At 35.8% G+C, this 13,879-nt stretch overlaps 2 protein-coding genes across 6 annotated transcripts; one reads left to right on the plus strand and one right to left on the minus strand.

Annotated features, from left to right (window-relative positions):
- The first annotated feature begins 1,125 nt into the window (after positions 1-1,125).
- On the plus strand, positions 1,126-5,032 carry LOC120010370 (protein indeterminate-domain 12-like). Its single transcript, XM_038861145.1, has 3 exons — positions 1,126-1,836; positions 1,939-2,335; positions 4,042-5,032. Exons 1-3 carry the CDS (start codon positions 1,617-1,619, stop codon positions 4,766-4,768), a joined length of 1,344 nt encoding a protein of 447 aa, XP_038717073.1. The 5' UTR covers positions 1,126-1,616; the 3' UTR covers positions 4,769-5,032.
- A 3,129-nt stretch (positions 5,033-8,161) lies between these two features.
- On the minus strand, positions 8,162-13,430 carry LOC120010111. Of its 5 annotated transcripts, XM_038860812.1 has the most exons (11): positions 13,312-13,430; positions 13,088-13,165; positions 12,515-12,650; positions 12,298-12,411; positions 10,922-11,041; positions 10,702-10,720; positions 10,124-10,208; positions 9,664-9,977; positions 9,295-9,410; positions 9,126-9,219; positions 8,162-8,554 (listed from the first exon to the last, which is right to left on the minus strand). In XM_038860812.1, the coding sequence occupies exons 3-11, from the start codon at positions 12,538-12,540 to the stop codon at positions 8,486-8,488; spliced, it is 957 nt and encodes a 318-aa protein (XP_038716740.1). In that variant the 5' UTR covers positions 12,541-12,650; positions 13,088-13,165; positions 13,312-13,430; the 3' UTR covers positions 8,162-8,485. The 5 variants fall into 5 exon arrangements, with proteins under 5 accessions (XP_038716740.1, XP_038716741.1, XP_038716739.1 ...); XM_038860813.1 differs by having other exon boundaries at positions 9,130-9,219; positions 13,088-13,416; XM_038860811.1 differs by having other exon boundaries at positions 13,088-13,416.
- Positions 13,431-13,879: the final 449 nt, after the last annotated feature.

Here is a 13,879-nt window from a genome sequence, read left to right on the forward strand (position 1 = left end):
AGGAAGAGAATCCCCTAAATTTTACTAAAGAAAGTTCAAGCCATTATAGAAAAGTAGTTCAAATGAAAGATATTCAGAGAATCAGTAGGAATAAACAAAGAGGATAAAAAGGTCATTTCATGCTATCTCTTCATGTCTTTAGATTTGGGTTTGGAATAAATAAAAGTTAAAAAGAAAAGGGACAAAAAGCAGGAGAAGGGAAGAAGAGACCTTCCAAATTCCTTCAGCTTGGTGGGGTTTGCTTGAGCACTTTCAACATACACTAAGGTGTAAGGAGAATAATACCAACAATAGAAGGAGAAACAGACAGGGAAGAAATCAAATAATCACAATTCAGACTTTGATTCCTTTCATTTGATTTTTTTTCTTTCTCTCATTCACCAAACAAGCAATAATATTAGGTCTCAATTAGAAAAACTAATTGTTGATCATGATGTCAATCAAAAGTTGCAATTGATTAATTAAGATCCTATTCAGGCCATTGACAATGACAATTAGAATTACTTAATTACACCAAGTCAACATTGGTTGGGTTTGAAAGGGTTTAAGGTAATAATTAGATAAAAAAAAATTAAAAATTGTAGGCTTTTATAGATGGGGAGTCAATCAATGGAGCAATCATGTTTGTTGTTGGGCATTACTCATTAGAAAAGGCTGATGATGAGAAGGGCTATCTATCTATCTCAACCTATATATCTTTGCTTTTACCATCCCCATACCAAAGGCTTTTTAAGCTTCTCGTTCTACTAAGCACAGCCACAGGCTCATAATTTGGTTATCAATCCCTCCTTTTAATATTATCATTCCATTCAAATCAAAATTCCTTTTAGGGTTTGGGTATTTTATAACAGGAGAACTAAAGGAAAAGACAAAAAGTGCCAACGTCACACTCAAAAAATTTTAAATTTAAAATTAAACAGAAAAATAAAAAAAAATATATTGAAAATTGAATCAAGTGGGTTTGGATTCTCTCTCCTTTGCAGAATTCTTACCTTTTTCGGATTATTTTTAAAATAAAAAAAAGAAGAAGAAGAAAGTTTCCTCTAATTTGCCACCCCATCTTGTTCTTTCCTTCTTGGTCTGCCACCCTAATCATAACCTTTTCTGTGTACTTAGCATTCACAGTACCTCCCACACACAGCTATTGATAATCACTCTTCATTTTTCTCTCTCTTCTCTCTTACTTTCACATGATATACAAGTGAATTCCATCTTATGGTCTGTTCATGGCTTGAAAGAGAAATATCTGAATTGGGTTTCAGAGTTGCTCAGACAAGCAATCCATGGCTTAAGCTTAGATAGTGACATAATGGAGAGATATATAGATACATAGAATATATATAAACCATCATCATCATGTTCATCTCTTCACGAGATTTTACTTTTATATCACCAAAAAATGAATGATGCCTTTCTGCGTCTATGTGTCACTACTGCCATCTGTTCATCATCATATAGTTGTGTCCAATGCTGGGATTCTCTATTTCTTGGCTGGCCTCTCTTGTTGTTTTCCTATTAGTTTCTTTCTTCAAATTAAGTTGAAGATGTCAAACAAATAGTGTGTTTTCTTCCTTCCCTTGGAGTTTTCTTCTCCTCCTCTCTTTACAGGCTCAAATATGTATCCTTCTGTGGCTTTGTCCAATTCTACTTCTTTGTCAGAGGAAGCTGCTAGTGTTTCTTCTGGCACTAATAGACTTGTTCATCAAGACTTTGGAGGAGTAGCCCTGAATAATAATCCACTTCTCCTCTCAACAATTTCTCCTCAATATCAACAACAACAACAACCACCACAACCACTCAAGATCAAGAAGAAGAGAAGCCTACCAGGAAACCCTGGTAACTAATTCATAAATTTTTTTGGTCAAATTGATGATTTTTTTCTTCATGGGTTTTTGTAGAATCATCGCAAGTTCAAATCTGTTTTTTGATTTCACGCAGACCCAGATGCGGAAGTGATTGCACTTTCTCCAAAGAGTTTATTGGCTACAAACAGGTTTGTGTGTGAGATCTGCAACAAAGGGTTTCAAAGAGATCAAAACCTTCAGCTTCACAGAAGAGGCCATAACCTACCATGGAAGCTCAAGCAGAGAAACAGCAAGGATATAAGGAAAAGAGCCTATGTTTGCCCTGAACCCTCATGTGTCCACCACCACCCATCAAGGGCTCTAGGAGATCTTACAGGTATCAAGAAACACTTCTGCAGAAAACATGGTGAGAAGAAGTGGAAATGTGAGAAGTGTTCAAAGATCTATGCTGTTCAATCTGATTGGAAAGCTCACACTAAAACTTGTGGAACTAGAGAGTACAGATGTGACTGTGGAACCCTTTTCTCCAGGTTCATTATATTCAATGCTCTCTTTCGATTTAATTTACTCTGTCAAATTTCATCATCTTTATGGTATTTCTTCACTCTTCATGGGTTTGAATTTGATGGATAGATATACATGAATTTGGAGTCTTAACGGGATTCAATGAAAAAACTGGAATTTTGTTTAAAGTGGGAAGTTTGATGTGTGTTTTGAGACAAATGTTTGTCTTTGTCTATGTTTCTTTGTTTGTTTCAGTCGTCGGTTTTTGTTCTGTGGTTGTTCTTACATAAATATGGTAACTGCTAATTTGCTTTGCATGGAATATTATTATATCTGGAGCTTATTAAATGCAGTGACAGGTATTTCTTCACACAAGTCTTGCTTCTGAGAATGAAAAGATAAAATTTCTTGTTTCTGAATTCAAACCTGCCAAATTAAGCTTATATGTGAAAAGAACAAAAAAATTGTTCAGAAGAGCATAATCTACAGTACTAATTTTGATCCGTGATTCAACAGAGAGACCTAATAATTGAATTTTTTTTCTCATTAATTTGTACTTGCACTGAAATCTGATTTCTGAACAAACATATGCACCATTTTCTGATTTCCATTCAATTAATGTATCTAATTAAAATTCATAAAATACAATTTTCTTTAGAAAATTGATTTGAATTAATTAATTTGAATTAATGAACTTTTCCTCGTATATGTGTTTTTATCGTATATGTGTTGAGGCTGCATTTGTAATGCAGCCTCAACATAATGATAAGAATTATATATATATATAAATGCATGTGTGGGTATATATGTAAGCTTAATTAATTGCATATGGAGGTTTCATGGTAAGAAATACCCGTGACATAGGTGCTATTACTGTTATCTTTTTTGTCCATATATATATCATATTTGTCCCCAACTCTACTGTCACAGCGGGAGCATTGTGCATTAGAGTTATTAACTTTTTTATAAGCGAACATGTTACCTTATGGTAGATCAATTACATGGGTGTAACTTATATATAGGTCATAAGTTCAATTCATGAAAACACTTACGTATTCTATTTGTTCCCGACCTTGTCCACTGTGAGAATACTGTGCACAATAATTATTTATCTTTTTAGTATATATCATATAACATGCATGAGCACTCTCTACTCTCTAGTTTGAAAAGATTTATCATAATTATCTCCAATTTTCTTTATTTTTTCTACTTGAGCCTCTCTTTTATGCATATGTGCATGCCCCAATAATTAATTTGCATGCATGAACATCAACGAATTGTCATGAATCTCTGTCTCTCTTCTCTCTCAACTTTATTTTTGACCCACAAAAGAAAAATCTCCTTTGTGCTTTATAAGCTTTTTGACATTTAAGCCTCCATTTCAATGGTATATGCATCTTTCTTTCTTTTAAAATCACCACAAAAGATCAACTAAAAATGAGCCACATTTGCACCTTCAAAGCATGCTTTATACACTAACACCATACTTCATCCACGTTCATTAGCTTCAATAATTTTCCCACACCTTTTCGAATCAAGAAAGTAAAAGATTAATTTACTAATCCTCTCATTTTGCCTTTATTAATCCACATATTTTGATAAAAAGGAAAGATTGAATATCCATTTTTGAATAATAATATTAGCTTCTTTTCTTTTCTCATTCATTTTCATCCAACTAATTATTGTTTATTGAACTTAATTATTGTTATTTGGCATGTCATGAACAATGCAGGAAGGACAGCTTCATCACCCACAGAGCATTCTGTGATGCATTGGCAGAAGAAAGTGCAAGACTCTCTGCAAACCAACTTGTATCCTCCACAAACCCAACTCCTCCTCCCCCTCCTCCTCCTCATCATCATCATCATGAACCTCAGCAACCCATCCTTCACAATCTTCACTCACAAACCTACCCACCTCCTCTACTCTTCCCTTTCCCGTGGGACCCACCCCAAAACCCTAACCCTAGCACTACTCCACCTCACATGATCAAGCCTGAGACTCACCATTTCCAAACCCCAGTACCCCTCTCTTCCTCTCAGTTATTCTCAGGCAGCAGCGGCGCCACCGCCGTGCACCACTACCTGTCAGCCACCGCGCTGCTACAAAAGGCTGCCACTGTTGGTGCAACAAGTACCAGCATTGGCCAACAACAGTCGGTTGGTCACATGATGACTCGGTTGGGGCGGGCGAGCCAGGTAGTTGACTCGGTGAATTACATGGGTTTCAACTCGGCGTGGCAGAAGAGTAGTGATGGGCTTACAAGGGACTTTCTTGGACTGACTCGTGATGGTAGCAACAGCGGAGGGACTGATCATGTTAACGTTAGCGCAAACGTGAGGGAGATGCTAAATTACGCGGGGATGCAGTCGTATGAGAGAGACCACTCTCTGCTGAAATCCCACGGTTTTGGATTCGCTGATCAGCCTCCTGTCTCAGAAACGTGGGGTGACTGTTGAAAATTCCTTAAAAGTTATAAGGGTGAGTTAGTAATTTCCGGCATCCTACTCTTCACAACGACGAAAGTACCCCGAGATGAGTATTTAGTATGGAAAAATGAGGCCTCCAATGGTGCCTGCCTTCTTCAATGTTATTGCTTTTGGAGTTTGTTTATTATTCATTTTATTTGGGTTTCAATGTTTGGACTAAAAAGCTTGGTTTCTATAGAGATGTTCTTAATTCTGGATTTACTTAAATTCTTGCTATCCGATGTTACTTTAGCACTTGAGAGCATGATTTTGTTAGAAAATGCATACAATTGCTGAACCAGACTAACTACAAGGACAAAAGATCTCTCTCGTTTTTTTTTTCCTTCCGCATTGGCTTCGTATGCGTCAGGACTTAAGCATGTGAGAGATTGAATTTAATTCCCAATTAACAGTAATATTTTGGTGGTCACGTGTCTAGTTTTGATCCAAATTACTTTGTTGTCATGTGAGAAATCTAAGTGCACACGAGGCTTGATGATCCGAGTTTAAGCACATATCAAATGTATAAAAATAAAATTGTATGGTGTCTATATCTATTACCAAAAAAAGCCGGTGTTTTGTCTCTGCATCACATGTTTTAGTACTTGTCTTACCATTAGCCAAAAGTCATTTTAGAGAATATACCATTTGGCGTAAAGAGACAAACGATAATTCCTCTAAACATGCTTTTTCTTTGTAGGGGAAAATCGAGTAGTCTTAGTTGGAATTTACTATTGCAATGATCGTTAATTTCTCATGCATATATGATACATGATTCCATTGAATATATGTACATAAAAGCAACTCCTAAGGTTAATAATTAATGGATGGAATGACTTTTTAACTCCTCCATCCAGAATGAAATTACCAGTTAGTAAAAAGAGTTAAAACTACCATGACAGGTGGTTTGGTTGACAATCGATTGTGTTAGGCATATGTATATCAAATATTCAATTCCGATAGAGAAATAGGAAAAAAAAATGCAAAGATAAGCAAGTACGAGATGAGAGCTTGCCGGTGAGGGGGCCATACCTTGTACTACGTGAATTCACCAATTTGACCCTAAACTGATGGTGATAGGCCATTGTATTCTTATCACTGTCACCCTCCTAGCCAAAGAAGTCAAGATAACCATAAGCTTGCCTGTTATTTGTAGATATTCTAATGATATATTCAAGATTTGATTCCTCCTTCATAATATACAAAAATACTTGATCACCCTCTTTGACATTAAACATACCCAATTTCACTTTTTGTCCTTCAATTATATATCTACATATCCATTTTCCCCCGGTGCAAATTAACATTCACTTATATATTCATAAGATGTAAATATGATTTCAATAACAAAATAAAGGATATATATATATATATGTATATTGGAGTTATTCAATTTCATAGACCCATAAATTGTAAAGTTTAGGGGAAGCAAATCTCAGTCGTTGGATCACACTACCAGTCGAGATTTTGAATTTTTGGTTGTTTAATGATGTATTAATCTCAGCCGTTGGTGTGAGATTGTAAACTTTAAAGTTTACTACTTGTCTGTGCACCTGAGAAACTCTGTAGAATAAAAGACAGATTTGCGCAGAAGTACTGCACTGTTTTTTATATGAAAAATAAGTTGAAGTAGCAAACACTTGGTTCCCTACTGAAGTCTGTGCATAATCAGTTTCCCAGAAATTCTTTTCCCTCATCACTTTATAATAGTGAGGGGACAAATTATTAGGTTTAAAGAAATGTAAGAGCTTTTTCTAAAGACAGGAAGAGAGGCTGTAAAAACAGGGGGTTAAAAGGCAACTAAGCTTGATGATGCATGTTTATGCGTATTTGTGCAGGTGGGAAAGTGGTCCGGAAGGTAATAGTAACTAAACCATAAAAAGAAAGAGAGAAGAGAAAGGAAAAAGAAGAGAGGAGATGGGAATATGATAAGAGAGAAAAAATGTCAACGGCTATGGAAAGAGATGCTCAATACAACTTTGAAAGTTTTTTAATTCATAATTCTTTCTCAGTCCACTTCTTTTTCTCAATTTCTGTGCATGTCCCCCACATCAATTAAACATTCAAATAAAACTTTGAGTGCATGCAATGCAATGCATGCTTCCTGCCCCACTAATTCATCAATCTTTACTGTTTGATTGATTGGGCTCTGATGACATCAGATACATATCTTCTTCAGCATACAACAAACCTATCTCCATCAGAAAATAATTGGGATGTCATTACCTTTGCAATCAATATTGTATCAGGTTTTAAAGCTTTAAAATTGATAGAAGAGCAGGTCCTATCAAGTTGTTATCATCCTCTGAATTGATGTCAAACAATGAAGTAGTTAGTAGCCAAGTCAGACCAAAAGGGCTTAGAAGATCCAATATTTCACAAAATTACCAGCAAACATAAGTTCAGCTACCATAACAAATATCAGATACAATGTATGGAACATGCTTGTTATTGCAGCATAGTATATTCACCATTTGAGAGAGAGAGAGAGAAGGGGGGGGGGGGTGTATGGCCTAGGGATTAATGAAAGGAGCGTTGGGTGGGGTGTTATGGTATATCCAAGCTTTTAGCCAGAAAGAATAAGTAAGTTGCAGGGTTAAGGTACAATATACGCCATTTTGCCTGCTAAAAAAGACAGCCTCTTTTCATCTCCTCTCTACTGCACTACCAGACAAACAAAAAGCTTCTCTTCTATTCTATCTACCTCGGTCAAACATACTTTGCATATGTCATCTTCCATCAGGGAATCTCATCTCTAACAAACCCTCCTTTTCCCTTTGTTTTTCCCCTCTGATCCCTAATAATGATCAAATACCTTTTCTTTTCTGTGCTTTTCTCTCTTTTCCTCTTCGGCTGCAAATCCCCATGCAACACTCCCTTCCACAACACACTGAAGTTCGAATCACCATTCAATTGCAAATAGAGAAGCTAATAATCCATATCGGCACAGCCTCTTCCAGTATACATAGCACTTTTCATGACTGCTTTAAGTAGTGATTTGGAGAGCCCAAATTTCTCAATAGCTGTTTAATCTTTGCTGGCTCAACTAATACAATCAATATTAACAACAAACAAAGCCAAAGATATTCAACAATGTAGTAATTTCGTCATGTAAAAGTCTTCTCTCATTGTATCTTTCAAAATATCTATTATTCGCTGGCAAATATGGTCTCCATCTAACAACATATCACCTATGCAATACATAAGATAGGAACTCTTGCTAGCATGTGGTGGTAACTTCCTACAAGTGTGCCTTCTGTCCATTAGGTTGATTAATTCTCCAAACTCGCCTGATAGTACTTTTTTTAAAACTACTAGGCATACCATTGCCCTTCATATGGGCTCCAATTTAAACAAATGTAATATACTTATTTGCACTGTACATTATGAAAAAATATTCTGTTCATATGCTCCATAACGTCTTTTATCAAACATGGTTACCAACTAAGAGAAAATTTTAATTTCAGAATTTGAACTGCACAAAATTTCAGATGGGTTGATTCACTTGCAGTCAGAGTAACTTTGGAACAGATATCACGTACAAGGCTGGTATAAACAGCAATGATTTATAAATCTAGAAAATTTAAGATCACTCACATGTGAAACTATTGACTGAGACAGAAAGCTTCTGCAGTGAAATGCACTGATTTACTCTCAATATCATATGGGGGACCATTCTCTTTAATGAAGCTTGCATCAATGGACCTCTTATTCAGCCTTCGAGTTTTGCACATCACATTGTTCTCCCAGATATTTATCTAACACATTCTTAAATACCTGGAAAAAGATAACAAATAGATCATTTTCTCAATTGAATACATGTTATGATCGCAAGTAGGAAATAGCTAATATATTCTTTATCGAACTATTAATTTTAATTCAACTGGATTCAGAAACTATTTAATTGTGTATTTTCCATGAACAATCCAAGATATCTTTTACCTAATTACCTCCCTAATTCAACAGGATTCAGAAACTATTTAATTGTTATTTTCCATGAACAAGCCAAGATATCTTTTACCTAATTACCTCCCCCTTCACATAACAGTGGTGCTCATATTGAATGTTGAAGTAAAGATAAAAATGCAGATGCAAAAGAACTAGTGCACACATGCATCCACTGAGATGAAAGATGCCGAAGAACATAAAATGTAAAGAACCAAAAAAATGTAAACAAGCACCGAGTGACTTCAAAAAGAATGTCCATTTGGGAAACAATCAATGTGGTCAAAATTTAGTGAAATGTAACAGTATCTGAAAGAATCAAGAAACTACAAACTGTAATGAGCATCGATAATGAATTACATTAGCTAGTTAACAAGCAACGGACCAAAAAAAATAGCATTACCTGCCTTTCAAAGGACTCTTTTCCATTCAGAATTGCTTCCATTGCGGCAAATTGGTCGTCAAACGAACCATAGAAAATCTGGTAGAATTTGTTCCTAAATAAAAATATAACCTATCTTCAGGTGTTTTGCCCTTTTAAAAAAAAATTTCCAATCAAAATTGACATATACCTGTCTTCTTCAGTAGTCTGTTGATCCATCTCATCAAATTTACGTGTAAGGACTTCTGCTCCAACTGGTGAAAGCAAGTGCAGAATAAAAGTCTCCAAAGTTCTAGGGAAATTGTTCTGAAAATAGGGTTTCGATATTAAAACGTTGAAGAAAGAGATAGGAATAGCTCAAAATTCATCTTTTTTCCTTATTTTAATTTGGACAAATAGCAAAGTTATATCCACAAGTCTAATAGAATCTCAATGAGATACGAATTAGGGCATTGAGTTAAGCTGTTACATTTCTATAAATGAAAGTATTTACAGAGGCTGTTACGGAAATTTCATCAACTTAGTGAATCTTTAACTCTACATAAAAGCACAAACTCACCGCCAGATCAAGAATCACATTTTGAAAAGTAGGGGGTTCTAGGTTCCAAAGAATTTTAGCAAGTGGATCATCTTCCAGATTATATGAATTAATTTTGATACACTCATATCCTGCACGAGCTACAGAATCCTTTGTTGCGGAACATGATGATTGCTTTTGATCAGCAACATCGACACGATCAAGAACTAGGGAAACAAGTTCATGAACAGACTGAATAGCACAGCATTCCAATTGATGGAAAGTAACCGTTTGCTGTTTGTCTTTCCTTTCTAAATCCATTCCATCGCATGCATGGTCTGAATCACAACTATGACCTGGTAATTAAATACACAAGTTGAGCCACCAAAAAATTGCTGCGAGCACTAAAATTAACTGCAGTATTCTTCTTGCCCATAGAAAACTTCAAGAAGAAAATGGCGAAGGAACAAGGGCCAGGAGGTGCAATAATGAGTTTTTTAACCTGCTTGACCATTGGTAGCCGGCTCACTTGTATGCCTGTTCAGCCTCGCCCAACAAGTAGAATAAGTCTTGTGCAGCACCTCATTCTGTTCAAATTTCAAATATAAATTATTTCATAGCGCTTACAAAAAATTTACTCAAAAAAAAGAAGAAAATAAAGCAAAATCAAATCATTATGGTATGTTAACTTCTTCACAAACACTGAACTGAAACAGTACAAAGTTAACATCATCAACAGTTATTAATTCAGAAAGGTTAGTCCATTGTGCCAGAAATATATTAGTTTGAGTTCGGTCAATCTTTTCAGTTGCGAAATAATACCGTCAGGAACTTGACTTTTTCAAATTTTAGCAGGGTGCTAGGCTATAGATACATAAATTATGGTAAAACCTTACATAGTGATTTGAAAAAGACCGGGAAAACCACATTAAGCAGCATAACTTCTCATAAACATCAATTTTTTCCAGAGATCCAGCTGTTAGAGACCTTCAACCTATATATACGGCAAAATTCTTCCTTGGTTCCATTTCAACCGATAAAAGAATGTGCATTTTCTGCTGAATGATATAATTGACATACCATCTCTTTGTCGGTCAATCTTTAATTTGCAGCATTGGTTTGGTAAGCAAATGAAACATGAAAGCAAAAACAGAATCCAAGTTTACCTCACTACACAATTAAAGCTTAAAGTAAATACTCTGTCACTGGAAAAAGAAAAAAAATAAATAAATAAAGTGGGTATGGTGGGGGGAGATATCCAAGAAAGGTAAGAGGGAAAAAAAAAAAACCCCACGACTACCTCCTTAATATTATGCCCAAATAATATGCATTCATGTGTTCAGACATGCTAAACATGGTATTGGACTGCCACCAGAAGTTAACAGCAATGGTCAATTTATCACTATCTACTTGATGGAACCTGTAGCAATCAGAAGCTAAGTCACATAACATAGCAATATACAAGCATCCCGAAGAGCAACTGAAGAAAATTTGCAGTTGTTATAGATAAATACACATACCAAAAAAATTTCAAGAATAAAGGTCGTAATAATTCCTTAGGCTATACATCATCAATACCTCAAGAATCAGTTAGTGAGATTCCAACGAGTGCTGGCCATGGCGTGGAAGAAAAAAGGACATAAAGGAAAGAAAACTTGAAGCATCTACGAAATAGAAAGTGATTTAGTGGTTCACTCTTTGCCTTCTATTATTATTAGCTTGTGGAGTGTTGTGATATCTATCATACTTCACATAATTCCTAACTAAATACATGCTTAAAGTTTGAAGCATAAGCTTTCAATGGAAAAATCAATTGTCAAATTGTATAGATAAAGCCAAGCATGAATTTGTCCATCTATCAGACTTCATCTAATTGATAAAAAAGAGTAAAGACTTAGAATTTTATTGGGATTAAGGTAATATACTTTAGTCAAGCAGTAATAAAACTTGATGTTCCTAGTGGCACAAAAAGAAGTGCAATCAAAAGGCTGATGAATGAATGATCAAATCAGTAAAAATTTGCAGAAAAAAATCAAAAAACTGATCCCAATATAAGGACAAAGTATTATTAGAGATTGGAGCTTCCAAAGGATTCTGTGGAATTCAGAGAACCTGGTTATGCAAGATTGCATGTGGAAGGCTTGTAAGATAGGATAACAACTTTTTTATTCTTTACTTGATAAGCAAAAAATGGCTCTAGTGGTGGCCAGGATCTATGAAGGGTGAAGAAATTGATATTAAGACATCTGCAAAATAGACACGAATATATACAAGCAAAGGAATTAATTGGTCAACATCTGACACACTGGTTAGGACTGGGAGAATCAAGGCAAAAGAATAACAGGAGAAACCCTATTTCCCACTAGTAATATGAAGATGCGAACAATAGGCCAAAAATTCAAGAGAAAATACAAAATTGTTTTTTATCAATAAAGGGAAAGAAAAAAAAAAAGAAAAAAAAAAAAAACAATCTTCCCTCAAATTCTCTAGCTGAACCCTGTCTCCATTCTCAGCACTCATAATTGGTACCTGAAGTACCACTTACCAATAGTCAAATTTAAGTTCGGAATTGTTTCACCATTAATCTTCTAATACACTAAACAAAACTATAGCCTGTGGAACGGTCTTAAACAAATAAAAGCAACATAAACACATATAATCTCAACAAGCAGCAACCTGGGCCAAATAGATCTGTTCAGGGACATCTCCAGAGAGCAGACACTCCTGCTCTGTACCAGATGTTGGGGGCTGATGCTTCTCCGATCCAAGACAAACACCAGGACTATTCTTCTGCATTTTGCATATTTTGCTTACAAAAACCAATGAAGGCAGAAAATGGTATTGGAATCTACAGCAGGAAGAGGAAATTAAGAAAATGGTGATAATTTCATACAAAAGGATTGCTTTATAAGTCTCCATTGGATATAGACTGCAAGTGAAAGTACCCTCTCATCGCTTCTAAGATCACCATAAAACACTGGCGCTGATCTGGACATCATTGCTTCCACAATGGATGACCTCACAAGTTCCTGAACAATGAAGCAAAAACAAACACAAACTTCAGTTCACTCGATCTGTAAATGCCAGCAAAAGTCCATATCCAAACAGTGAAAGGGAGCATTTGGTAAGTTTTTTATATTGATTCTGTGAGGCAAACATAGAGGCTCAATCTTGAAGGATCATCATTCTGGTTCAGGAGCCAAAACGAACACTCCTGCTGCCTACTGTACTGGACCTTCGACTAGGCTGAACGTCACTAGTTCCTCATTAATCATTGCCCACATGAAGACACTTTTTGAACTAACAATGACCAATTATATTGTTCTTCTTCCAATGTTTAATTACAGATGGTGAGTACCTCAATGTATTTCCAAATAAGCCAAACACAAATTTCACGGGTAAAGTTTTCTTTCCAAAGAAAAAATGATGTTCTCGTATTTTGAACAAGAAAAGCAAGTATGGAAACCTGCAAATAGTCGAGGCTGCCATGAGAGGGATTCCACCTGGAGAAGGCCTTCCACTCCTTGACGCATCCAACGAACACCTTTGAAGAAAAATAAGGAAACAACAATAAGAAAATGGAAATATATGTAAGAATCGAATAATAAATAAATTTCTAGATTCAATCTGAAAAGATAATTCAGAGGGTGATGGAAATTGTTCGAATGTCTGGATTCGCAGAGACTCCACCATTTTTCTTGCTTCTGTGGGAACAAGCTCCCGCAACGAAAAAGCTATGGAGCTTCCCCAAGCTTTGCTACTCTTGAAGTTCACACACAATCACACTGAGGTCCGTCTAGCCGTCTAGGTGTTAACGGACTTAACAGTGGGCTAGTTAAAATATAGTTGGGCAGACGTTATGCTTATGCCGCATTGCCCTGTGTGTCTAATACATCTTTGGCAGAGTCCAGCCCAGCTACAAAGGATCGAAAACTATGCCCAACCCAATGCTTCCCAATTAATTGCCCTAACGTCATTAACTCTAATATTGTAATGAGGGCCGCTTAGTTTGTCTTCTCATGCTGATGATATAATAAATAATTTTGACACCAGCTCTTTCTTTTCGGTATTATCACGTGATTTCTCTCTCACCTTCCATCAGATGTCTTCGTATTTATTTTCAAGTCTACCACGGTCATGCGTGTTTCATGGCATTAATTAAATGATAGTCATTTAGATTAGAAGCTAATCTAAGCTGGAGTGCTCAACCTCTAAAACACTACGTTGTTTTTCCACATAACTATTAATTTAATTCCCA

The sequence above is a fragment of the Tripterygium wilfordii genome, chromosome 12 (assembly GCF_013401445.1).
Source record: "Tripterygium wilfordii isolate XIE 37 chromosome 12, ASM1340144v1, whole genome shotgun sequence".
NCBI lineage: Eukaryota > Viridiplantae > Streptophyta > Magnoliopsida > Celastrales > Celastraceae > Tripterygium > Tripterygium wilfordii.

What these genes read in the sequence shown, in the direction of transcription:
- LOC120010111 (XM_038860812.1), bottom strand. Translation starts at nt 12,540, where the DNA reads ATGGAGACTTATAAAGCAATCCTTTT. An exon ending in GGCTACCAATGGTCAAGCAG is followed by an intron (nt 9,978 to 10,123) that starts GTTAAAAAACTC and finishes TTTAATTACCAG; the next exon opens with GTCATAGTTGTGATTCAGAC. An exon ending in AAGAGTCCTTTGAAAGGCAG is followed by an intron (nt 8,555 to 9,125) that starts GTAATGCTATTT and finishes ATCTTTTTCCAG; the next exon opens with GTATTTAAGAATGTGTTAGA.
- LOC120010370 (XM_038861145.1), top strand. Translation starts at nt 1,617, where the DNA reads ATGTATCCTTCTGTGGCTTTGTCCAATTCTACTTCTTTGTCAGAGGAA. An exon ending in AAGCCTACCAGGAAACCCTG is followed by an intron (nt 1,837 to 1,938) that starts GTAACTAATTCA and finishes GATTTCACGCAG; the next exon opens with ACCCAGATGCGGAAGTGATT. An exon ending in TGTGGAACCCTTTTCTCCAG is followed by an intron (nt 2,336 to 4,041) that starts GTTCATTATATT and finishes TGAACAATGCAG; the next exon opens with GAAGGACAGCTTCATCACCC.